The sequence below is a fragment of the Parasteatoda tepidariorum genome, chromosome 11, assembly GCF_982258835.1.
Source record: "Parasteatoda tepidariorum strain Cologne lab strain chromosome 11, Ptep-v5.0, whole genome shotgun sequence".
NCBI classification, from domain to species: Eukaryota; Metazoa; Arthropoda; class Arachnida; order Araneae; family Theridiidae; genus Parasteatoda; species Parasteatoda tepidariorum.
Window position 1 is genome coordinate 31,671,206 of NC_141765.1, and position 25,601 is coordinate 31,696,806.

The following is a 25,601-nucleotide window of genomic DNA, read 5'->3' on the forward strand; positions in this document are numbered from 1 at the left end:
TCTAGCAAAAATGAAAATAACATTCCTTTTACCATTTTGAAAGCAATTATTACTTTTCTGTTTTTTCTTTAAAATATAAAATATTTTTGCTGTATTTTTTGCTGTATCTATAAAAATCAAAAGATGTCTTATTTTAAAAAATACATAAAAACAAATTAGACTCAAGATATGATTTTAATCATGTTCATGCTTAAAATCAATATCTAATTCTTTTAAATGTAAAATTAAGTATGTTTATTAAGACACCGTTAAATAAATGAATATTAAAAAACCGAAAATAAAGTAAAGAATCGGGATCCAATTAGCTATTTCTAGTAAAAAACTTCCCTAGCTTTAGTACTACGCCTTTTTAAAACAATTTAACAAAACGAAAACAGCTTACAGCTAGTCATTCTAATTTTTGCTTAAAATAATTCTAAGAAAATTTAGAATTATATTTCGAATGCAAAAAAAAAACTCTTTTTAATTTAGAATCATAATTCAAACAATAAGCAAACAGTAATCAAAGAAAAAAGAGTGAATATTTTGAATATTGTTCTTTTCTAATATTCGGAATTTCACCAACTAAGTCCCAATCTTGATAGTTTGAAAAGAGGAATTAAACTACTCTAATTAATTTTTTTCTAAATATTAATTATACTACAGCAACAGAAAAATAATACTTACTTTCTCTAAATAAACATATCTCTTTTTTGATGGATTTGGATTTTTGACCATCAAAAGGTAAGGGTAACCGAAATCCAAAAATTATAATCCGAATAATTTATTCAGGAGATCGGTTTCACGTTTGGAGCCTTTTATGTAAATACTCCTTTTTTGTACATTTCGCGATATCTCACGAAATTTTTACGTATCGAAAACTTCTTGCACACTTCACACTGAAATGTGCACTAAACAAAAGAATAATGATTTAAGGAAAAAAGAAAAAAGAAATATATAAACAAAAATCATGGGAAAAAACTGTATAACTGGACTGGTATCCAAAAGTTGAACATTCTTTTACACTGGAAATGTGTATAAAAGTGTGCTTAATTTTTGGGCGCCAGTGTATTTCAATTTTATAGATTTTATATCGCTAGTACTCCGTTCAAAAAAAATTTCAACAAGCGAGCATCTAATTAGCTCTTATTAAAAATAAAATATTATTAATTAAAAATAAAAGCTTATTTAAAGTTTACGTAAACAAAAAAAATGAGTTAAAGAATTTCCTCAGACTCTGTCTCAAAAATATGAGTAATGTTGTATTAGTTTTAACCAGCTTTTAAAATTAAAAGTACTAATCAAAGTATATTCCTCAAGAAAAATATAAACTCTAACTTCGATTTTGAAGTTTTCAGGCATTCATTACCAGGGCTAAAGATAATAGAAGGGCTGGTTCACTCCTTTGAAGTATCTCTTGCCGCGCCGATCCTACGACGTCACTCTAGTGACGTCACTTTGGTGCAAAGCTCGCACTTTTACTTCAAGAACGGAGCGTTTGGCCTTACTAGCTCTAACTAATATTGGATCATTTCTTTTTGCGAGATATTCTAAGACATTTGTTATTTTCTATAATGACTTTCCTCAGTTTTTGCAGTGAATTTACAAGAATTTAAAACTATTATCGAAATGCCAGTTTGCGCGATTGCAACTTGCAAAAATTCTGATATAAAAACAAAAGGAAAAAGTATAATTTTTCGCGTGTTCCCTAAAGTAAATGAACAACTACGTAAAGAATGGATTCCGAAATGACACAGTTAATATAAAACCGCAATATGTTTATTCTGTCGTAAAGAACTTTTACAAAAATTCATTATCTAAATAGAAACCGCCTCGCTACTTCATAAAGAAAGGCAGGTGAAAAGAATTAAAAAATAGATAAAGTCAAAGAAAATTAAAATGTAAGTAAAAAGTATAAATAAAATATATAGTATATAGTTGAAATTCTCCTAATTTCATAACATATTTTTTAATGTAGTTATTCTAAATATTTATGATTTTTTTAAAAAATTATATTCTCTTCAATTTAAATATCTATATATTACATCATCGTAAATTTAAATGTCTATAAACAATTGTAAAATTTCTGATGTCATTATGAACCTAAATTATTATTTTGTTTCAGTAATTAGCGTTTAAGGTTGATGTTTCCTAATGATTAAGTATGAACAAATTGCTATTAACGACATATTTTAAAATCAGGGATTCTAAATTTAACTTAACTTATCTTTATAAAAGAATATGTAGATAAAAAAAGTGTCGATATATGCCTTCATTTTTCTTAATAGTTAAAGTTAAAACTGAACTTTTTAAAATAAAGTATTTATCGTGTCATTTTCACCAACTAGCAAAACATTTTTATAAGTTTAAAATGGTATTTTTTTAGTATAATAACCAAGAAAGTTTTTTTTTTAACTATGTTTATGAACGGAAATAATGTGTTAATTACGTAAAGTTTGAAGGCTAATAACCAGAAAAAGTCTAACTTATTTTTACAAGAGAAAGATGCAAAGTTATCATATCTTTGCTTGCGATCTCCGAGATCTGTAGACACAGTGACGTCATGAGGAGGGAAATCGTAGCTTCAGCTCTAAGAGCGGAGTGAACTAGCCCTTGTATTCTCTTTAGCCCTGATTCATTACACTTTGTTTTCTGTTGCATTAGGTTTTTTCTCATAGATCTTCAAATATACACTCGGTTTCTCTCTCCAAAATATAGTTTTTTAATGGCATTTTTAGTCTATTTTTCGTCGAAATGTACTCGTTCAAAAACGTTATATGTGACAAAAGGTCGTATAAATGCTGCCATAAACTTTTAGAGGAGTTTGGTCTCATCATCAACGTTAAAATTGCATAGAAACCTATTCCCGAAAATGTCGTCATACGCTTCTAGGGGTGCTTCTTTATTAGGAATATTTTTTGTACGCTTTTGAACAGGTTATAATAGGAAAGCTATCTTAACCACGCACGACTACATTTCTAGTCATGGATTTCCTATGCAATTTTAATTCAGATGATGCACCCTAACTCTGCAAGAAATTTGAAGTTTATAACAACATTTACGTGACTCACTATTACATATAACGTTTACAAACTTCTACATTTCGATAAAATAGACTAAAAATTTCATTCCAAATGAAATCTATAAATGTAAGAGAAAAACTTGTCGTAGATAAATACAACAAAAATTTGTGCTTAAGTGTTATCAGTAAAGCTTGAGTTTATTTCATTTATGGAATAAAAGTGTAAAAAATTGTAATTTTTTCAACAAAACTTATTTTTATTCTTAAAAATTTATTGTTGTCATTATTAATGTTTGCCGTGCTTCAACTTTAAAAGCAATTTTAAGAAAACATTTATAATTGCTTAAAACAAATAATATAATTTGTTTCAAGTGCTTGAAATTGATCACCACTTTATAACTTTATTATATATTTAAATTTTTAATTTATTCTTTTAGGATGATGAGTATCTTCGGGAACAACTGGACTCTATACAGAAAGATTTTATACTTTATAATCGTGAAAGGTAGACATGAACTCTTTTTCAAAGTTTTCTCTCAAATCTAGAAGACAAATAACAACCATCGATATTTTATGTCTGTTAAAAACTGAATACCGTTTTTCTTTTCACTCTAAGGCTTTCAAAGATACATATCATAAAGTATTAAACTTAAAAATAAATAAATAAATAAAACTAAGGAGATATGAAAATTTTAACCACTAAATTAAAAATAAAATTCTACCACTCGTAATTTAATTTAAATTATTTTCTTAAAAAAAAATGGGGATTTTCAGTAAATAAAAGACATAAGATTGAGCTAACATTTTAATAAAATATTAATTAAATTTGATTGCGTTCTTTGAGGATTTATTTGATTAGAAAAACTTTATCATTTATTCACACTTCTTAGAACAGTACAGAGAACTCGACAGTGTTAATTATTTTGGTAAATCATAAATATTTTTAATCAGAAATAACACTGTTTTATGCTTAAAAAATCCCAGCTAAATGTGCCACAATAGTTATTTTATGCCAGTATCGAAACGTTATGAATGAATCTTTAAAGAAATGACATTAAGTATGAATTTTGAATTTCATACTAAACGAAAGGAATTTTTAAAATCATACTTATTGTCTGAAATTCGAAAATTGCCTAGTTATTTTTTTCTGATTACTCATGAAATTTACGCTCTTTCGTGTGAATGTGATAGCTGGAACGAATGCTTTCGATCATTTAACAATTTAGGGCTGCTTTGTTAATAACAAGTGTAGCAATTTATGATAATCACAAACTTTAGCGACACTGATACGAAAATACTTTTGTTAATATTTCGTATATTTAGTATATTAGTATTCAGAAATATAATATTTCGTATATTAGTTATTTTAAAGCTATAAGCAAGAAAGTTATTTCAAAGTAATAAAAAACATCTTTATTTAGTAAAGGAACCAAATAATATTTAACTTTCGCTGGTTAAAACTGCAATATATGCAACAGCACGTGCATCACACAATTTGTCGAAATTTTACACTGGAGAATTATTCTTCGACGTTATGTCAAACAGCCAAAATATGCTACATTTTTTTAAAACTTGTATATTTCTACGATGAAAACTGTATGGATATTTTTGGGATGGCATATTTTTAGGTGAATAAGTACATTTTTGAAACCGGAAAAAAGTGAGACACCCTTTGAAAAAACCGGAAAAGTATTATTTAATATTATGGAACACTGGAATTGGCAACCGTCTGGATTCAGTAAAGTAGTAAATAGACAAGGTTTTGCAGACGCATGATTTCCGATATGTGATATTCTCTGAGGATTTGATCACTTAAATACACCAAGCTAGTTTTGGTATTTTACCGGCTGTTCCTACATATTTCACAGATTTTTATGAGGCTCATGTCAGGTAATTTATCAGGCCATTTGAGATGTTATTAAGTGTATGAGTGTTCTTAAAACCAGTTACATACTCTTCCAATCTCTGCTATTGTCATATTGAAAAGAAGTATCATCATGAAAGTATTGATTGAAACACAAAGATCAATCGACCAAAATGAACATGCTGAGTCTTGTTAGATTAAAATAAACATGCTAATTCATGTTAGTGATCAATTCAGTGAGAAAACCTAATCCATCATTGACTCACATCCGGCTTGAACCTGATTTTGTATCCAATCAGGTGAGGTGTCTAATTTTTTGTCAGGTGAGATTATGTTATTATGTGTAAACTAATGCATCTAATGTTTGTCTTTCAAACTAACATTTTTTCTCTTTATTTTCCAGTGAGCTTCAAAATCAAAAAATCGAAGCGAAAAGAAAGTTATGGGAAGAGGAACTAGCCAAAATAGTCGGCTAAATTATCTTTGTATTGCAGCGTATAAGAAATAAACGCAATTATCTTGTGAAAAACTGTTTAAAAAAGCACAGAAGGAGTCAAGCACAAAAGTGTTCAATTGTGGCAAGTCAGTGATCTCTTTACCAGTGTTTGGTACCCCACGTCCATGCATTTCAAAAAATTTCGTCCATTGTATTTTACATGGATTGTTGATGTTTTTGCCTTTGGAATCTTTATTAATAGATAAATTGTTAGTAGTTTTAATATGTTTATCATCCGTGTTTTAAAAGCAACACTTGCCCTTGATTGTTCCTTTTTCAATCTTTCACTTAAAAATAAAGATTTTCAAGCACATTGTTGAGCATTTTTCCAATAAAGTGTGTTTATTTGCATGCATATGCATGCAAATAAACGCACTATTCTGCGTTCTGAAAAATATCTCTATTCTGTACGATAACTGGTTAGCATGCTAACTAGCGAAACAATTTAGTTCACAGGGCATAATGTTTGAAATTTAATAAGTTTTGCAATAACAAATTAGTCTTATTTTTATAAATTCTCGTGTAATTAGTTGTTATTAATAGTAACTAATTGATGTTTTCAAAATATTAATTAGTGGGTTAAAATGTTAATTAGTGTGATAAATGAAACAAAATTTATGATATCTATTCTAGTAGAAAATTTTGCAAAATAACCACAGTGATTAAAACATAATTGCATGACTTTTATATAATTATAGTAATTATACACAGTTATTACGCATGTTATTTTATCATATTAACAATATTATCCCTGTACAAATGAGTTTTTATTTAAACATTATGAGTTGTGATAAAAAAACATCCCTAAGAAATCGGATGTTGTGGATGGTTATATAGAATAATATTTATGGTACAAAAGCATCAACCCTTAAAAAAATTAAAAAAAACTTGCTGAAAAAAAAGTAATACAAATTTTTTAGTAAAAATAAAAAAAGTCTTAACAATGACTGTAAACTGACTATATTTTTACAGAAGAAACGAAAGGAAATATGGTGAGCTTGTTTGATCATTTTTCTGAAAATAAATGTCATTAATAGAATCGGTTATCAGCATTAAAAATAGACATCCTTTGGTATAATTTAAAGATAAGCTTAATATATCCAAAAGCAGCCAATATTTATTAATTTTCATTATAATTAAAACTTTTAAAAATGCTGCATTTTGAATATTACAGCTAATTAATACAAAATAAATATAAACTAATACCAAAGCGTTCACACTCTTGTCGCTTACTGGAGATTTCATGTTTTCTAAGATCATCTGTCTACTATCTGTTGCCAAATGCAATTGGAGCTTCCTTCCATTCCGGAAATACTCAAAGATTGTCACTTAGTATCTTTATATTAAATAAAACTAAAGACTAAATATGACCTTATATAAGATTAAAATATGACCTTTGTCCGAGGAATCTCAATTTTTATTCTAAGTCCCATAGATCCATATTCCTTAAATTTTTTCGTTCATATAAAAAATAATAACAATACATCGTTTCGAAAATAAATATACATATATTTACTATTATGTATAATTATTTATATTTATTCTCCACTAAGCAAACACTCTACAATAAATAAAGAAAATCAATAACCTTTAATGATAGGTGGATAAAATTTAGAATGAAGAAGAATTATTGGTTAACTAAATGAATGGGTGGGACAATGTATCTTTTAATTAGGTTATTTTACTTAGGTTAATAGTATAAAAGTGATACAACAAGTAGCTACGTTTATTCTTACTTCATATAACCTACTGGACTTGATATTGAAAAAGGTGAGTACATATCTTCTTTTATAAGGTCATGACTTTCTCTGTTTACAGTCATTAAGAATCGAAATTCATACAGAAGAACATTACTTCTCTTTCTTCATTAAATTTTCTTTTTAATTATTTTAAATCAATGTAAACATTTTCTCCCTGAAAGAAAATACAAGTATACATGCGTAGTTGAAGAAATGTTTTATACTTATAATCTTCAAAAAGTAGAAAATAAGCTTGATATCCTTTGGCTAAGAAGCCTCAATTATATATATTGTTTCCCCACACCCCTAAGAAAATTGAATCTTCAGGGTTTTATAAATTAATTTATTAAAAAAGGGTAATATTTACCATTTTCGAAATGATAAAGCGAAAGAGAAAGTAAATAATTACATGCTTTTAAATTTAAATAAGTGCATTTAAATAATTAAAAGTAAGTAATTACATGTAAACTCTTTCACTTAGGGAATACTCAATTTGTTCGTTCAGAAAAATAGACATAGCTTGAAATGCGTGTGTGAAAAAATAGATATAGATATATTTCAAAATATACGTTTTAATAAATCGATATGTGCTTTTGAAAACAATGGGTATAGCTCAAAATGCGTAATGAAAAAAATTGAAATGCAAGATCTGTGATTTCCTATCTGTCTACTTTCAAATGGGATATCATGTTAAGAATCTTATTTGTTACGTGCCTTTTGCACTATATATTTTTTTAAACACGCGTTTTAAGCAATGTCTATTTTCTTAAATACGCAGTTTGAACTATGCCCAAGTTAAGAGTTCAACGACGAAGTGTACCAATGACTTTTAAAAAGTTTTCATTAGTTTATTTTCTAAGTACACTACACACCATATCACTTTTTCTAATAAATGTAATTTTTTTATGTGACCATGTAAAATTATTTTTTCCTTCAATTTTAATCTTTTATCGCTTTAAAAAGTCAATAGTTTCTGTTTGGCTCCCTATCCTCTCATATGCAGTTTTTTCAATGTAAGTATTTTCTAATATCGTACTATTTATTAAATTCAAAACTGTTGGTGTTTTTTATTTTCCTTTATTTCATATTCGTGAGCAGATGTGCCTGGTGTTTGTACGCATATCAAAAATTACTTTTCCGCCAAGTCTCGCAAAGAAATGACTATAAAAATATTAAAAACTCATTTCTTTTTTGAAAAAGCATGAATAAGAGAAAAATGAGTTAGGTATACTTCTTGTAGCAGAAAACCTCCAGCGCGACAGCCAGGCGCTGCAGATTATTTTTCACCTCAAATTTTTTTTTAAAAAAATTCACATATCGATAGAAATTGCTGACAATAAAAAACCATGAAAAAGTAAAACTTATTGATTAAACGAAAAAGAAAATATTTTTTCCTTCACTTTTGTTTTATTTGTCTGCAAAGCATCTTTGATGATTTAGTAATAAATTTTATTTGAGGAAACATAAATCAGATCACCATAAAATACAATTTTCTTCCTTTGTTCTTTTTAAATAAAATATTTGTTTTTATACTAACATCCACAAGTTTCAAGTTTCTTTCTTCTTTCTTTCTTGTGCTTAGTATAAGCATCAGATTTCTCTCCTATTGGGCAAAGCTAATATAAAATTGTTTGAATGAAATTGATTATGAACAAGATAATATTTTTGTATATAACTTTACTATCTTTAATATTTGCAAATGGTTCTAAACATATGTTAAATTAAACTTAATTTTCACAATTATAATCTCCACTAGATTCCGTTATGCACACAGACAATTTTGAAGTGTTGAAGATACTGCTGCAGATTGATTCTCTGAATTCTGCTGAATGTATATTACAGAATAAATTAGTTATAACTGCTTTTAATTAGTCTTAATAACAAATTCTTGAAATAAAAATCAAATCATGATAAAACTGTGATATGGAACAAGCAGCAATATATATATATATATATATATATATATATATATATATATATATATATATATATATATATATATATATATATATATATATATATATATATATATATATATATATATAGCACAATAAAAACAGAGAGAAAAACGAAAATAATTAATAAGTTTTATTAACTGCGCATAAGCTGCAAGTTTATAGAACTCATAAAATAAGCTAAAAAATTGAGAAAATATAGAAAAAGACAAGAGAAGAAAATTATTAACAATAATTTTTTAAAAGTATTTAAAAAACATAATTTCTAATACCCTAAAAAAATTAATTTAATTAAAATTTGGAAAACAAAACCAAGAAAAGATATAATCTCTTCATCAGCTCAAACGATTATATCCGCAAAAGGAGTGCTTACTTCCGTTTTCTTTATATATATATATATATATATATATATATATATATATATATATATATATATATATATAGTGTGTGCGTGTGTGCAACATTGAGTGTAAAAATTTTTTTTTACACTCAATCTTTATTACACTCAAAAAATTCTATAATTCTAGAGATATGGTGAAAAATGCAATTAAAATTATGGGTAAAAAGTACAATTAGCATTAAAAAATATTGATTATACTAGTGATTATACTTGCGATTAGTGACTAGATTTTAGTGGAAATACTTGCGATTCTAATTGCAATACGTGTGATTTTAACAAAGAAACATAATATGTATAATCGTAACTGATTAGTCCATCTAATTGTAGATAATTGTAAAATCAATGAAATACTTAAAAATAATATTTATCAATGTTTCACTTAAAATGTTTGGTGTATTATAATTATATACATTCTATACCTATACAACTTTTCATATTTCTCAAGAAATAATTAAAGAATCATTTTATAACTTTAGAAGTGTTTATGTCATGCAACTTTTCATACTTCTCAATAAAGTTTAAAGCTTTTAGACGTTTTAAGGACCAACAATAAATTACAAACGAAAAATAGTATTTTTGAACATCCTATGTCACAAAATTTTGGAATAAATTTGTAACTTGTAACATTTGTTTTGGTTATTATAAATGATAATTGCTCAAATTTTCGTAAATTCAGCTTCGATATTTATGGAGATATGGACATTTTTATAAAAACAATTTTTTTTGTCTTACGTTTTAATGCTATAATTTTAAAAATGGTCAATAAAGTTAAACAAAATTTTTGGACCAATTTAAAACTAATTACAAAATTATTGCTTTAAATTGTTTAGAAATATTTGCTTAAAATTGTACAAGATGTGAGCAATTAAAGTAGTTCTTTTATACTGCAAGTGTGCAGCAAAAATTAAACATTTTTTCTCATAATTTTGCAGTGAATCATATTTGGCAGTTAATGAAAAATGTACGATTTGAATTTTTTAATAATTTAAAATGTTTCTAGCAATTTTCAATTTTGCAATTTTTAAGTTTTTTTCTGGAATTTTTAAGAGAAACTCAAAATGAGTAGGTGTTTTCCACAAATATTATTTCGTATCATGAAACAAAATTAAATAAAAAATGATAATTCCTTATAATAAATGTTTATAATAAATGTAACACCGAAATATGACTGTATAAGGAAAGTAAACAGGCAAAAGAAAAGATTTTTATGGGGGAAAATCCCCAACAGTGCCGGTTTAATTTTTAAGTAATCTTGTTTAATAGTACGAAAGGAAATTTGTTTCCCTATTTTTACATTGGTTAAGAGTGATATAGATATTTGTGACCCTGTTAATTGAGCGAGTTTTCTAAAATTAATAAAAGTGGCTCGTATTTTGAAAGAGAGTAACAATTTGACAATCCGTAAGTTTAAAGTTGTTAGTCAATAACAATTGCTTATCATTTTTACCGGCACAGACATCAGCATTTTTTTGTCTTAAATTATGTAACTCAGCCTAAATGTATAATTAAGATGCTATGCATAACATAACGCGTTAAAAGAAAATAGTTTTTCCTTAATTCCTTTCATTAACGCATATTTCTGATAATTATTTTCAAATAGAAAGATAAATAAATGAGGCTTGTGTCCAAGTTTACTCTTTAACTCAGAATAGAATCAATATTGACTCCATTTGATAACAAAAACTACAAACACTTTGATAGCATGAACTTATATGTTTCCTTCAATTATTTATGGAACGAAATCTCATCACGCACCGGAAACAACCTTCCTATCAAATCCTGTTTAACTTCCTTTACATTCCATTTCAGAAGGAAGTTATAAAACAAAAATTATTTATTTGCGTTTTATCGAGGATTTTTTTTCAAACGAAAGAATATTAACATTGAGATGCATCTATCACTAATGCTTCACTTTTACATTCAAATTTTATTGCTTGCATTCAATCCATTGCAAAGTGATGCCAATATAATAAAAAAATGATATTTTATTAAAAAAAGTGTTTATCAAAAATTACTAGATGGCATGATTTTGAGAGATGTTTTGCTTAATATTTTAAACGGAAACATTTTTGAATTTAAACTATATGCTTCGAAAATAAACAAAAGTGACTTATTTTTCAATCACAGAAACGCCAATACATTCTAATTTATTTAATATAACATAAATCTAGATTTTGAGAATGCACGAAATATTTTCTAAACCAGGGTTATTTAGACAAGAGTGATCGTCCCTTTAAGTCTTAAATGTCAAGATCTTAAAACCATACTTCTAAGGAGCTTTTACAAAAAAGTTTAACGTAAATAGATTTTAAATAAAAATTGCATTGCAACATAGAATAATGTAAATATATTGTAATGTAAATAGTATTACAATGTAAATAGATTTTAAGTAAAAATTGCATTGCCATACAGTTACCTAGACGCAACCGTATGACAAAGAACGTATACTAGATTTTCATGAATGACCTCCCTTAATATGCATTTTCAGATTCCTTGTCAAAAAAAAAAAAAGTATGCACATTGTGTGTTTCAAATTATTTTTGAAGCAAAGAAGAAAAAAACATTAGCAATGCTTGTAGAATCACAAATGCAGAAAACGAAACTGAAAACTTCAAAACTAGTTCGATTTCTGTATAAAGCTTAGATTTATTCATTAAAATCTGTATCTGAAAGCAATAAATAAAGTTTTGATGTCTTAAGACCAATCTTTTTTGTAGCCATGAGAACGATTTCAATAGCTTTTTCTTTTCGTCGTCAGTCACTCAAATATTAGCTTGTAACCCCTAACACAAACACAATTTTTTATTTTATTCTTGTCGACCAATCACTCTATGAACACATTAGAAGGTTAATAAAATAAATCATAATCGCAAAATCAGGAGCAATATTGTTCCAATAACTTTTGACACTTAAGGCATCAGCAAAATCAATTCTTACAAAAGTTAGAAAAGATCAACGGGTTCAAAAACACCAAAAAAAAAATGATGAGCACTAAGCGATGCAACATGTGTATACTCTACTAAAATTATTTTTGGTCTTTTGTTGCTATTGTTGTCTTATGCCACTTGTCAATACTGACAAACCTATTTTAAGGTACGCTTCTTCTTGTGTTTCCCAGTGGTGCCATCAATAGCCAAAATTTCGACTTCTGCCACACATATACGTCACAGCCCGTTTTACAAGGGGGATGCATTCACACACCATCCATCCGTCCGCAGATCGCAATTTTCACCTGAACCAGAGCACAATCAATCTCCGATTCAGTACCCCCAGAGGTATTGATTTGTTATGAGAACTTGGAGGGCTTTGTTGCCCCGACAGATTTAGCTTGCACTTGTTACCACTTTGTACTCGGGGAGTCTTCGGCTGGCGGGGATCGAACTTATGATCGCTAGGACAGAGGCCCAACGCCCTACCAACCAGGATACCCTGGCCTATTTTTGGTCGTTGCTTGACTAATTTAAGTTTAAATAGTATAAGAACCGGATATAGCTGTACAACCCTAAACTCATTTTTCAAAAATTTTGGTTTTACTAACTCAAGGTGATCTACTTAAATGATGCTGTAAACTATGCTTGATACAAAACTAAAACATAAAGAGGAAAGAAAGCAAAAGGAGGAAAAATTTGCTAAAAAAAAAGTTTTGAGTGCTCGGAAAAACGGAATTTTCGGTATTAAAATGCAATAAAACTTATTGCTGTGTAACTTATAACTAAACAGCGTAAAAATAACACAAATAATGTACAGACATACTATACTTTTGGTTCCATATTGAAGAAACTTCTTCGGTGTCGAAACAAAAGAATAAAAGGACAATAGTATGTATGTTTATGTGACATCACTTTGATTTTTTCACGGTGTTTGGCTTTGTGTAATTTATAATTCAATTGAGAAATAAATTAGATATGTGTAGCTTATATTCCATTTTTTTTTCAGATGAATTCACTGTTTTATCCTAAACAGTTCTTACTTCTTATAATATGTTACAAGCAACTACTATTCAGTACTCAAACTGATGTTGGCTACCAGACATTCAGGATTGTAAAGCCTGCACTTGCTCCTTGGTTGCTTCCTCGCACTCAAAGTAATAAAAAAGCAAATACTTTGCCTCACTATGTTGTTGGTCCTTATGACATGGATAGGAGTCAATCTGTTCGATCTTCAGTTAATGCATGGATGACAATAAAGCCATCGATTGTTATCCCTACTTCAAACAGGCCAAGAAACCAGTTAAAACAAAGTTTAAAGAGACAACTAGTTCAGCCTATACAGATCAGAAAACCTTATTTTCCTAATTTTTCAAGGAGTTCAGTGTATAAAACATCCTCTCCACCACCTAATGTACTTGCATTATCAAATGAAAAGGATATTGATCAAATGATAAATAGAGTGCATGATCTTGTAATTATAAGCATCAAGAATGGACAATTTAACAAAAGGAACTCTACTTCTTTACCTTTAAATTCCCAATTCATGTCATTTATACCTAGAAATAATTCCAGAAGAGAAGAAAACGATACAAATAATCCTTGGGCTAAACTACATTGAAGCCTGAAAATAAACGAGAAAAAAAAATCTAAAGAATTTGTCATTAATGATTTTAGAGTTTTTACTAATAAAACATGTTCCTTGCAATTCTGAGTTACTAAAACTTAGAGTATTTTGCCTAAAAACCTATATTTGTCTTATCATTTTAGATCAGGTAAAAGCAATGTACGTAAAAAGAAATCATTCAATTATAAACTTCAGGTTCAAAGAAATAATTTCAATGGCTTTCTATTATTGTTTTTCTCAAATGCAATTATTCATAACAATAATACATACCACTGTTTTGAATCTGAAGAAGTAGAAAAAAATTCTTCATTAATTAATTATTTCAATAAATATAATGAAAAAAATTGGATACAAAACGGAACATTTTTCTGTGACCTACAAAAAAATTGAAAAATGATGAAACTAGTGAATTTTTAAATAATAAGTCAAGTTCAGAAAATACATTTTTCTAATATCAAAGAAATCATTTTAAGCTATAAGCTATATCTTTCAAAGCGAGGCCATCAAAAAATTTCAATAAATGACAAAATAAGTCTAGAACTACCAAGAAATTCTAATTACGAAATTAAAAAGTAGTAAACTATTTCTTCTCTTTCTGTTGAATTTTTATACTACATCCCCCCTAGAAGCATTTTAAACTTAACTGAGGAAAATCAATAGAGCAGATTTAAAGGACCAAACCAAACTAAGTAAACAAATATTTAGGCCTGTTAAAATAAGTTGCTCGAAGTTTTAAAATTGAAAACTAAAAATTTTTGCATCAAAAGAAGCTTTAAGTAATACTAAATATGCATGCAAACCATATGACAAATTCAAACTCAAGGCTTGCAAAACTTTGCTACAATTAATTATATTTACCCAATGCTGTTTTGAGTAAGTGTGATAAATTTATGAAAATATATGTTTTAATGAATATTTTTGGAATTACTGTGATATTCTTTGACGCAGATTGGAAAACCGGATATCATTTTACATATTTTTTCTGATCCTTTATTTACAAGCTAAAATATATTTTGTTATTTTTTAATCATAAAAACAGTCTTATAATTACTAAAAAAATCTGTTAGATTATCGGATTTATATTTATGCGATATAAAATACAGAAAAAGTAGTTTGGAAAAAAAATTTCATTCACATTCAAACATTTATCACTTGTTTTTATAAAGAAACTTCAATAAGGAATAACTGTTTCTCTTATATCTAACGAACTGCAAGCAAGTGCAAATTTAAAAAAATTATTGTTTGGAAGTGAGCTGTGTTTGGAATATTCCACCTTAAACGCAAAAGAAAGGACACCGATGTTTCATGCTTAATTTCATAACCATAAATTATTAAAATGCTATGTATAATATATTTTCTCTTATTTTGACCTAAATTAGTTTTAATAAATTATTTAATATAATTTATTAAAACTAAATTATTTAATAAATAATTATTTAATAAAAATTCTGCTTCAAAAGGTTAAATCTAAAATTGCTACTTTTCTATTAAGCCTGGGTCGATTTTCATCTTTTAAACAGCCTTATTAGTGACAAGTTGCAATTGATCACGTCACAAATTATTCAAAAAGTGTTCATTCACTAGTTATATCGTATTTTACAATGTATTTACAAGTTTAATTTATTAAGTTCCCTAATTTTAGGAGGATCTTTTTAAAGAATTTTTTAAGTGGAATTAGGGAAAATAAAGCCTAACAAAAAATATTTCTAACGTATCTGAGACTCTTTCAGAGCAAAACACTCATCACAGTTGTTTAAGTAATGCTTAGCAATGTGTAAGGTATTAATACATCAACTTTTTGTTCGAAATCTTTACTGTTATCTAAAATACACCTAAATTAAAGGGAAAAAAGCCGAAAGTTTTCTTCGATAAAGCTAAACCAATATGAAAAGAGCGCAAATATTATTTCACAGAAATTATTCTCTTTTCAGTTTGTTTTAGTCTAGCTTATACATAGCACGATGTGTCGAACCTTTATCGATTTAGAACTTCCTTACTTAAAATAAACTCACGGACAACGATATCCTATTAAACACTTTAACAGAAAACTGCAGACTAATCTGCAAAAAAGCTAAGGTATCTGGTGCATAGTTTTTTTATTTCTTTTTTAAAAATTTATGCATCTCTTTCTTGTAGAAAACTAGGTTCCAATATCCCTTTATTTCTTGTACATTGTAATTTTTTCTGTAAAAAAATATAGGTAGGTATTTTATCAATGTCATACTAGAACTGCAAAATGGGCTATTTGAGACGGTGAAGGAAACATCCCTGAGGTTGATAAAAAACCTCACTGCAATTTTAATCCTCTGCTTTGGTAGCCCACGACCTGTGCTCGAAGTTGAGGACTTCACGGTAAAACAATTTAATGATGACCGATACCACGCCCTCTCCCCTTCACATGCTGATCAAAGTGATCACCCTCCTCCTTACTGACTGCATTCAGCGATGCTTGATTTCGGTGTTCTACCGGGAACCGTGTCTTTACGAACAGTTACAAAAAAAATTCTGAACAAAAGTATTATCTAAATCTACAGTTACCTGAAAAAATAAAGTATTTTTGAAAGAGCGCAAGGTACCCGGAATCAGATTCGAAATAAAATTTTTGTTTAAACCAAAGCTTTAATAATTTAAAATAATCATATTATATATTCTTTTAAGAAAATATGTTTGATTTTGAAGAAAAATTTGAATACTGAAGAGATCATATGAAAAGTACATTATCAGAATTTATTCAAAAATAATTTAAACAGAATTCTAATAAGAATATGAATATATCTTCAGCTAATTTTTCTACAAAAAGAAGAAAAAAATATTGATCAAACTTTATTTTCGACATTGGGATGCTGCATCTTAGGGACGTTCATGTTGTTTGTAATTCAAAAAACTTAAAACATATTTTTCTCAACCATTTTTTTAACCGTGGACAATCTTACTATGACATCCAGTCCAACATGTTTTACAATCAGTCCACTGTGGGATTATCAAAGTCAATAACAAATAATACAAAGTAAAGAAACCGAGGGTAAATCCATAATTATGACGAAAACAGAACCCGCTACCTTTATACTCAAATAATTTTACGAAAGAACGATACCCTTCGTATGTACAGGCACGAACATACGAATATGTGTTACAATCCGAAACATTAATTTCTCGGCCACTTTACTCTCTATTCTGTTTAAGCTCTTTTCATTCTTCATATCACCCTCCAATCTATGCGTAATGGGTTTATGCACCAGTATTGTCTTCGGATCATCCTTAAGGATGAACCCAAGATCGTTACCCATAGTTGCATGGATCTTGAATAACGTTAAGTAGCACTTTATTAACGTAGATTAGAGATGCACAATGGGCTATTGGCGATGGTCTGGGAAACATCTCTGATGATAATCCGAAGAAATGCCTTAGCAATTCTGATCCTCTGCAGATGACCTGAAGATCTCTGCAGATTACCCGACTACCTGCACGCAAATTCGAGTACTTTACAGTGGAAAAGGTTAGCGAAAACTGATATCACACACCTAGGTCCCTTCGCATACTAATCAAAGTGGTCACCCATCCGCTCACTCACCGGAGACAGAACGCTTGATTTCGGTGATCTACTGGGAACCATGTCTTATAATTAGTCTGCTACGAGAGATGTAACGCTAACAATCTTACATTATCTACTTCAAATTAAGGCTTGCATGTTTTTCCTTTTTAAATGCTGAGGTTTTCCTACAAGTTAAAGGCATGAATCCGTGATGTTCCCGTCACGGGACTTAAGTTCCTACACCTCGTTAGTGGTCCTGATGGTGGACAAAAATGGACAACCGGAAACATAAGCAGCATATGTAATTTCAAATGTTAACTAAGTTTGTGTCAAGCTGTTGTTGAGAAGCAATATTTTGTATCACATTTCGTATCGAAATATTTCATCCATGAGTTAATTAATTAAAAACATTCTTCACTTTTGAATTAACTATATAGAAAACTTGCATAATGTTTCTTCTAACTCTGAAATTCGTGTTCAGTTTCTTTTTACATTTCATCAAACGTTCCGTTTATGAAGTTAATAAACTAGTTCTAAGTAAGTAAAAAGTTTCGAAAATTAACTCTTTATGACTCTTGTTAATTCTATTATTTATTTACTTATTAAATAAAAAAATATTCCAAACAAATTTTGTTAAAAAAATTTTATTTTTTGAAAGTATTCTTATAAATTGTTAAATTGGTATTTAATGCAAAATTTTTATTATTTCTATTTTCTTTTTATAGCCTTATTTAAAACTATTATATATTTTGAATTTGTAAATAATCACGACCGACTTTAGGAAAAAAATTAAATCTGAAAAAATAAATACTGTTTGCTCTGAAAAAATAATTAATCCACGCAGCCTAAAAGTACTCAAGCTTATCTCAAATCCATAAAATACTTTTATAGCATTGAATTTAATTATACTCTTTCTTCATAAAATTGATGTCAGATGCTTTTAAAAAAAGCAGTGCAAGAAGTGAGCACCGTATCTTTTCAACTTTATAAATAAAATCTGGTGCACAATTTTTACACTCTTTATTATAAAACATGTTAATATATTCATCTAATGAAGTCATAGGCTTTCTTTATGCAGACTTAAGTTGATCACGATAATTTTGATGAAATGCAGTGTATTTAAAACAGCTTTTGTATTTTTTTTTCTTTCAAATTTATTTCCAATAGCTAATATTCACAAAAATGCTTATTTCTTACAGATAGGGCTGCCTGTTCTAAAATTTCTTTAACTTATAAGAAATTTATCGCTTACGGTTAACAATTGTTAATTGATATTCGGGACAATATTACTCGTGACTTCATTATTCTTCATTAAATAATAATTCTTTCATCAATATTTTAAATATTTCTTTCAGAAAATTAAACTATAATAAAAAATGTCAAAGTCTTAAAGAATAATTAAATATGATTCTTGATTTTTACAAACTTGAGGAACATTCCGACTGAATGTTGTTTGATTGTTTTACTTTAAATGCACTTATCAAATTCTCAATTTTTAAACGTATAAGGAATAATTATTTTGATAAAGAAGTGACAAAACCATTGTCTGTGAGGCTTTGGGAAATATTTTGTATTTAAATGAAAGATTTGTTTTAAAAACATTAGAATTCTACACAAAATCATTTATTTATAACAAAAAGACCAGTTGAGAATAGCAAAAATGAATTTATTGTAAATTGTGCTATTTTTTTCTCACCCTATAGAAATAACTTTAAACAATGCCACATAATAACAACTCTACAAACTCAAAAACTAAATAATTTATAATAGTTCCTCATCGAAATTTTCAGTTGAAAATAAATAATTAGATATTTAACGATAGTAGTTTCAGTATGAAAAATTTGTTTTGAGAATTCTACGTAAACTAAAAAATTATATACGACTTTCTTGATTTGAAAGGAAAAGTCGGTAATATTTTTTAAATACTCGAAGTCTTTTATGAACTCGAACTTTGAATTTTAATACTTTTTTAATGCATAAAATAATTTTTCGAATTTTTGAGGACAAAATCTGAAAAACATAATTGTCAACTGAATTTTTCTTAAACAAATAAATATCTTTTTTTATGGAAATATTTTTTTTGTTTTGGAATGCGGATTGTAAATTTAAACTTTCCATTTTTCAGCATTTTTTAGTGGAACAGTTTCTAGCTGGAAATTGTTTGAAAAATTTTGTTTTAGATCTAATATGAATGTTTGAAGTCCCCCTGCCCGAAGTGAGCTCTAACGCCATTTTGAATCTTCTAAAAGGAAATTAGTCGGATGGGGAAGATTAAAAACTGCTATCTCGAAAAATTAGATATTATTTCAAATTAATTTTCAAGCTGAATTTAATGAAACCAAAAAAGAGTCTATATACAGATAGAATAAAAGTTTGAGTAGAAAAATTAAAGCATAATTTTATTTAGACTAATTAATGCGTAAATATCTAACTTCAAAAGTATTAAGTCAATCAATAGATTTAAATTTATTTTCTTTGATTTGGCACGAAGAGAGACTTGGAAACAAGATTTAACTTGTATACTTAACATTGTAAGACGTTTAAAAGATAAAGACAACAACAACAAAAATTTATGAGTAAAACTTTTATAATTTTCAATTATTAATGTATCTATTTGTTTATGGTCTCATTTAATTCAGCTTTAAATAATACCTCACAAATCTAGGCATTAATGCCAGATGAATAAATCGGTATATAAGCAGATTACTGTACTTTTTTTTATTCAAATTATTCATAGATATTTAAAACTTTGACTTGATGTATCAGTCCCATCTACTAACAAAACTATCAGTTGATTCGGGCTTTGATTCGGGCTTTAGTCGATTTATTGTGAAAATAATAGGCAATACATTAAATCCCTAGGGTTTATTCTTTAACCCCTCAGTAAATTTACAATCGTGATTAAAGGCTTCAATCCTAGGAGAAGTCGAGCAACATTTTGTAAAACTTCAACACTTCTTAGTTTTTTTTTTCTTCTAATGTTTAGAAATTTTGCTAATTCAATAAATATTAGAAATCTTTCTTTTTTATTTTCTAAATAATCTTTTATTGTACTTTAATGAGTAATTATTTTATATATGTCATGTATTCCCAGAATTCAAATCGTACTACCATCATACAAAACCAAATTTAAGTTATTTAGAGAGCAGTTAAAAATAAAAATAAATTTATGCTTATTGCTACCAAGACGCTTGGGTAAAAATTGACTGTTATTTTATACAAATCTAATGAAAATAATTGCAAATAAAAAAATTTGAATTGTTAACTTCTACTCTCACTTTGACGAAAAAAATGAGTATCGAAAGTTCATCTTTATTACTTAATTCGAGATTAAAATGTTTTTTAAAGCTTATTTGACAATTAGAAAAACTGACTTTTTAATTCATGTTGTCATCTTTAAAAATTAACTGGATATCATTTTGCTTTAGAGAAATGTTACGCTAGTTTCAAATGTTGATTTCAAGCTAAATTTCAATTTTTGAGTGAATATACTGCCTCAATAAACTGGAGAAAGACTTACAAATTAAGGTTTTTATAATTTTTTTATAAACTTTTATAGATTTTTTTTAATATAATTTTTTTATAATTTTTTTAAAAACTTTTATAGATTTGCTTAAAAAAAACTTGCGTTATCTTTATTCAATTAAAATGTATATATACAGTGCGCAAAATAAAAAGTGGATCATCCTAAATAACTTTAAATTGAATGCTTGGAACTTCACGTACTAGGACTCAATCTTAATGGTTTAAGAAGGTGATCTCAAATATATGCTAATTAATTTTAAAAATTAGATTTCTCAGGAACTATGCGACCAATTTCATACAAATTTTGAATTTTGCCATGTAAAATTGAACAGTTTAAAATTATGTAAAAACCTCTATACCTTACAATTCAAAATTTTTTCGACACTTTTATGTATAAAATAATAAAAAATAACAAATGTTTACTAATAGTTATATTTTGCATGGAATTATCGCTGGATTCCATGTAAACGATTTTTATATTTGTGTGCTTAAAAAGTTTTCAAGATATAGCTAAATACGTAAAAATAAAATTAACATTAAGGGGTTGAAACTTTGGTCTAATATTTGAAACTATTGTAGGGTTGAAACTATTGTCTCAATATTTTGGTCAGGAGAGGGGTCTCCTGACCCCTCTCCTGACCACATTGAGACAATTTTTAAATTGAGACAAATTGATATTGAGACAATATTTCCCAGATAGCGGGCTATCCCCTATATTTTGGGGATTAGAAATCCAAATGCGTCAAAAAAAGGCATGTTTATTTAGAGAAATTACGATTTTGTGTCTGAATTCGTAACTTAAAATATCATTTGTACTAATTAATTAGCACATTTGAAATCATCCCCTCGAATCATTTAAGATTGAGTCCAAGAGCATGGAGATCCGATCATTAGATTAAAAGTTATTCATGGTGGTCCTTTTTTTTCGCAGTACTGTACTGTAGTGCAAAAAACGCGTACTGTACGTATAAATGCATTGAGGATTTGCACAATTTAGCAAATAAAAATACGGGACCAACCATCTACATTTTGAGGGGCAGAAATCCAAATGCGTTGAAAAAAAAGCATGTTCATTCAGAGAAAGTACGTTTTTTTGTCTGGTTTCGTAACTTACAATATCGTCTGCTCTAATTAATTAGCATATTTTAAGTCACACCATGAACCATTAAGAGTGAGCCCTAGAACGTGAAGATCCGATCATTATATAAAAAGTTATTCATGATGGTCTATTTTTTTTCTTCTTTTGGAGCACTGTACATTGAGGATGTGCACAATTCAGCAAATAAAAACATGCAAATATTACTTTTTACTTAAACGATCCATCTATAAATCCTTTTTAAATATTTTCATTAATATTTTATTTTTATGCTTTAAGTTAAAATAACAGCTGCCAAGTACTGTACGTATAAAATACAGTTTATCTTTTCTACTTATGATTTTTCACTTTTTCCACACTCTTTAGGTTTTCCCAAGATTTAAGCCAGAATTTAACCCAAGAAAATTCTGGCATTACTACAAAATGCAGTTATTAGTTTCCAGGAGTAACTTCTGCAAATATTATGTGATTTACATACTCATTTAATGTGTGTTAGAGTAGCCTCCACCTGTCTTAATGCACTTTCGTGTTTAAAAAAAGTTTCAGAAGCAGATTGAAAGTTTTAGAAGCAGATTGAGTTCTCTTTTAGAATGCTTTTAGTGATTTTCAAAACTCTCTTGCGAAGGAAAATTTAAAAAAAACAAATCAGTCTAAGCGTCTTACACTTGTGGGAAAACTGGAATTTTAAACTATACATTCCATTTTGCTGTAAAGGATTATCAGAGCTTTAGAATAGGCAAATAACGTATATATTTTGAAAGCTATTAAACTTTTAGAAAGTCGCTGAATTGGAGAAATTTTTTCCGTCTAGAAGAAAATTGTCAAAATAAATAAATAATTCGCAGTTTTTGTGGGTTTTTTTTTTAGCTCAGATCAAGGAGCGTAGAAGTCACTCTTAAAAATTAAAAAAAAATTAAATCGCTCTTTTTTTTTCAATGAAATGTAGCTTTTCTTTATTATTGACGTTTTGCAACATTTTCAGAATTAGTATTGAGGACGTTGACAAAAATAAGCTAAATTCAACCGAACAAGCAACAATTATTAATCAAGAATAATAATTGCAAATTCCCAGCACTTATGAATGTAGCTTATTATTCGAGAAAAATCCTTATTTTACTTGACGACAGGTCTTTTGAAAAGCAACCTTAAACCTTGTCTCTTTAGCAAATCTTTCAGTTTCGGAACCAAGAAAAAGCCTGAAAAAGATTAGACCGAAGAGTATGGTGAATAGTTCATCTTCACTATGTCAAAAACCTAAAAGATTTCGAAAAGAACAAGTTTTAAGGATGTTGGAAGACATTAAGATAGTCCCAACATTAGAATTGAAGAGCATTCTGAAAGAGGACATGTAACTTTTACAGTCAAGTACCGAAATTTATATCGCGCGGTGAATACTTCAAAGCATTTTAAAAGGGTACATAATGTACCTAATATTTTCAGGAATTATTAAATCATTCAGGGAACTTAGTAACCACTCACATCTAGACTCGTATCAAGGACATTAAGAGAAGTATTTAAAAAATAAAAATATCAGCACCTTTCTGTTACTAGGAAATGCTCCAACATTGCTGAACAGCTTATTTTTCTTTAAATACCCTGATGATTTAAACTTAATATCTAGTATTTTATTTTGCACTTATTTTTTGCAATACGTTTTTTTACAGGTAATCTTAGATATAGGGATAATCTACCTCTACAGGATTATTCCCGGTTCTCTTCAAAAGAGGACAATTTGCATAAAGAAACTTTTTGTAGCATCAATCATTATATTCTTCAAAATAAAGACGATGAATTCTCGCTTAACCTTGGCTTTATTAAGATTCCTGGCAATTTGAAACTCAATGGCAGAGTCTATGGCTTAAAAAGTATAAGGGAAATTCGTCATAATTACTACTTTCAGAGAAAGGACATATGCACGATGGCAGAATTAGATGCAAGCAAGTTAATCATACATTACGATGGTATTGTAAAACTTTCAAGCATTACTCAAACATTTTTAATGAACGCAGTTCTTAAAAATGTAAAGATTTTAATTATATTAAAAATTTACCCATTCGAGCACATAACAACTCATCTTGATGATGTTAGAATTGATGGATTGAGTATAATAGCCAGTGTTTCTGGACTGAATGTAATTAGTTGGCTAACTAATTTATTAATTATTTGTACCCTCAAATTAATGTCTTTCATCATTCTATGCTTTGTGGAATTTTTCATCAAGAGCTATTTGAATGAAACTTTCTCGAAGTTTTATTTATCTCAATATAATGCACTAGAAAAGGTTGGTAAAAGTAAAAAATTTACATCAGCTCAAATGAAATGTTTCAGAGATGAAATTGAAATCACACACGAAATATCTAACAAACCAAAGTTTGGTCCTATGTCCTATTTTTATAATCTTATGAGAGGATTGTTCGAGTTCCATAAAGTTTTCAACAAGGTTATCATATCACTAGCATTTAATGGAAACGTTAAAGATCTCTCGTGCAATTTATTAGACTCAGTTATATCAGAGTCAGATCTAAGTAATACACAATTAAGTGAAAGTGAATCTAGCAATAATTTTTCAACTAGTGTTGAATCCGAATCTGGATTCGATTATTCTGGACTTAGGCACGAAAACAGAATAAATTCGAATGAGAGCTACTTAGAAAATGAGGTTGATTCAGTTTCAACTGAAAATGATAATAATAATGAAACTATACCCTCCCTCAATGAAACTAGTTCTGAAAATGAAACTAGTTCCGAAAATGAAATTAGTTATCAAAATGCAAATGATTCTGGTGATGCAAATAACTTACATTTGGAGGAAAACTTCAGTGAGAGTGAATCACAATCTAAGAATGACTCTCGTGAGGAGAGTAGCCTCTATTTAGAAAAAAGGGAGTCACAATCCGAGAGTGAGTCTTATGAAAAAATACAATATCGAAATTGTCAACCAGGAATGTGTAGGGATAAAAATGGCTATGAATCTGTACGGAATTATAGTGAGGAAACTTCTACTCAAATCAAGAATAACTCCAATGATGATCATCAACCTAAGAGTAGCTGCAATAATGTTGACACTCGTCTACAAATTAACTGCAAGCCTGAATCTGATACTCAACCTACGAACACCTTTAATGCAGAAGATGATTCTGAACCTGATAACGTGAATGGTAACGATGTTACTCCTGAGAACAACTTCAAAGGTGAAGATGTTACTCGACCTGAGATAAGCTGCTATAAAGACAACACTCAATCAACAAACAACTTGAATGCGGAAAATAATGAATCGGATTATTTGTGAAGATGATACTCAATTTGAGAACAACGCAAACGGTAAAGATGACTCTCAACCTGAGAACAACTCCACTTATGAAGATGTTACTCAATAAAATAAAAACTCTTGAAGTAAAAAAAAAATTTAAAAATAATGTTCAATTGAATTTAGAGTAAT

The 25,601-nt window shown here is 28.2% G+C and overlaps 3 protein-coding genes across 3 annotated transcripts in view; all 3 read left to right on the forward strand.

Annotated features, from left to right (window-relative positions):
• LOC107448953 (serine/threonine-protein kinase 32C) overlaps nucleotides 1-5,674 on the forward strand; it is a 41,511-nt gene extending 35,837 nt beyond the window's left edge. The window contains exons 11-12 of the mRNA XM_016064329.4: nucleotides 3,439-3,506; nucleotides 5,269-5,674. Coding sequence (XP_015919815.2) covers nucleotides 3,439-3,506; nucleotides 5,269-5,341 — 141 coding nt within the window. The 3' untranslated portion in view covers nucleotides 5,342-5,674. The remainder of the gene's footprint in view (nucleotides 1-3,438; nucleotides 3,507-5,268) is intronic.
• A 914-nt stretch (nucleotides 5,675-6,588) lies between these two features.
• Nucleotides 6,589-14,106, forward strand: LOC107448940 (uncharacterized). The gene is made up of 2 exons (XM_087154993.1): nucleotides 6,589-7,131; nucleotides 13,392-14,106. Exon 2 carries the CDS (start codon nucleotides 13,392-13,394, stop codon nucleotides 14,001-14,003), a length of 612 nt encoding a protein of 203 aa, XP_087011119.1. The 5' UTR covers nucleotides 6,589-7,131; the 3' UTR covers nucleotides 14,004-14,106.
• Nucleotides 14,107-17,790: 3,684 nt separating this feature from the next.
• LOC107448947 (uncharacterized) lies at nucleotides 17,791-25,567 on the forward strand. The gene is made up of 2 exons (XM_016064320.5): nucleotides 17,791-18,078; nucleotides 23,827-25,567. The coding sequence occupies exons 1-2, from the start codon at nucleotides 17,991-17,993 to the stop codon at nucleotides 25,449-25,451; spliced, it is 1,713 nt and encodes a 570-aa protein (XP_015919806.3). The 5' UTR covers nucleotides 17,791-17,990; the 3' UTR covers nucleotides 25,452-25,567.
• The last annotated feature ends 34 nt before the right edge of the window (nucleotides 25,568-25,601 follow it).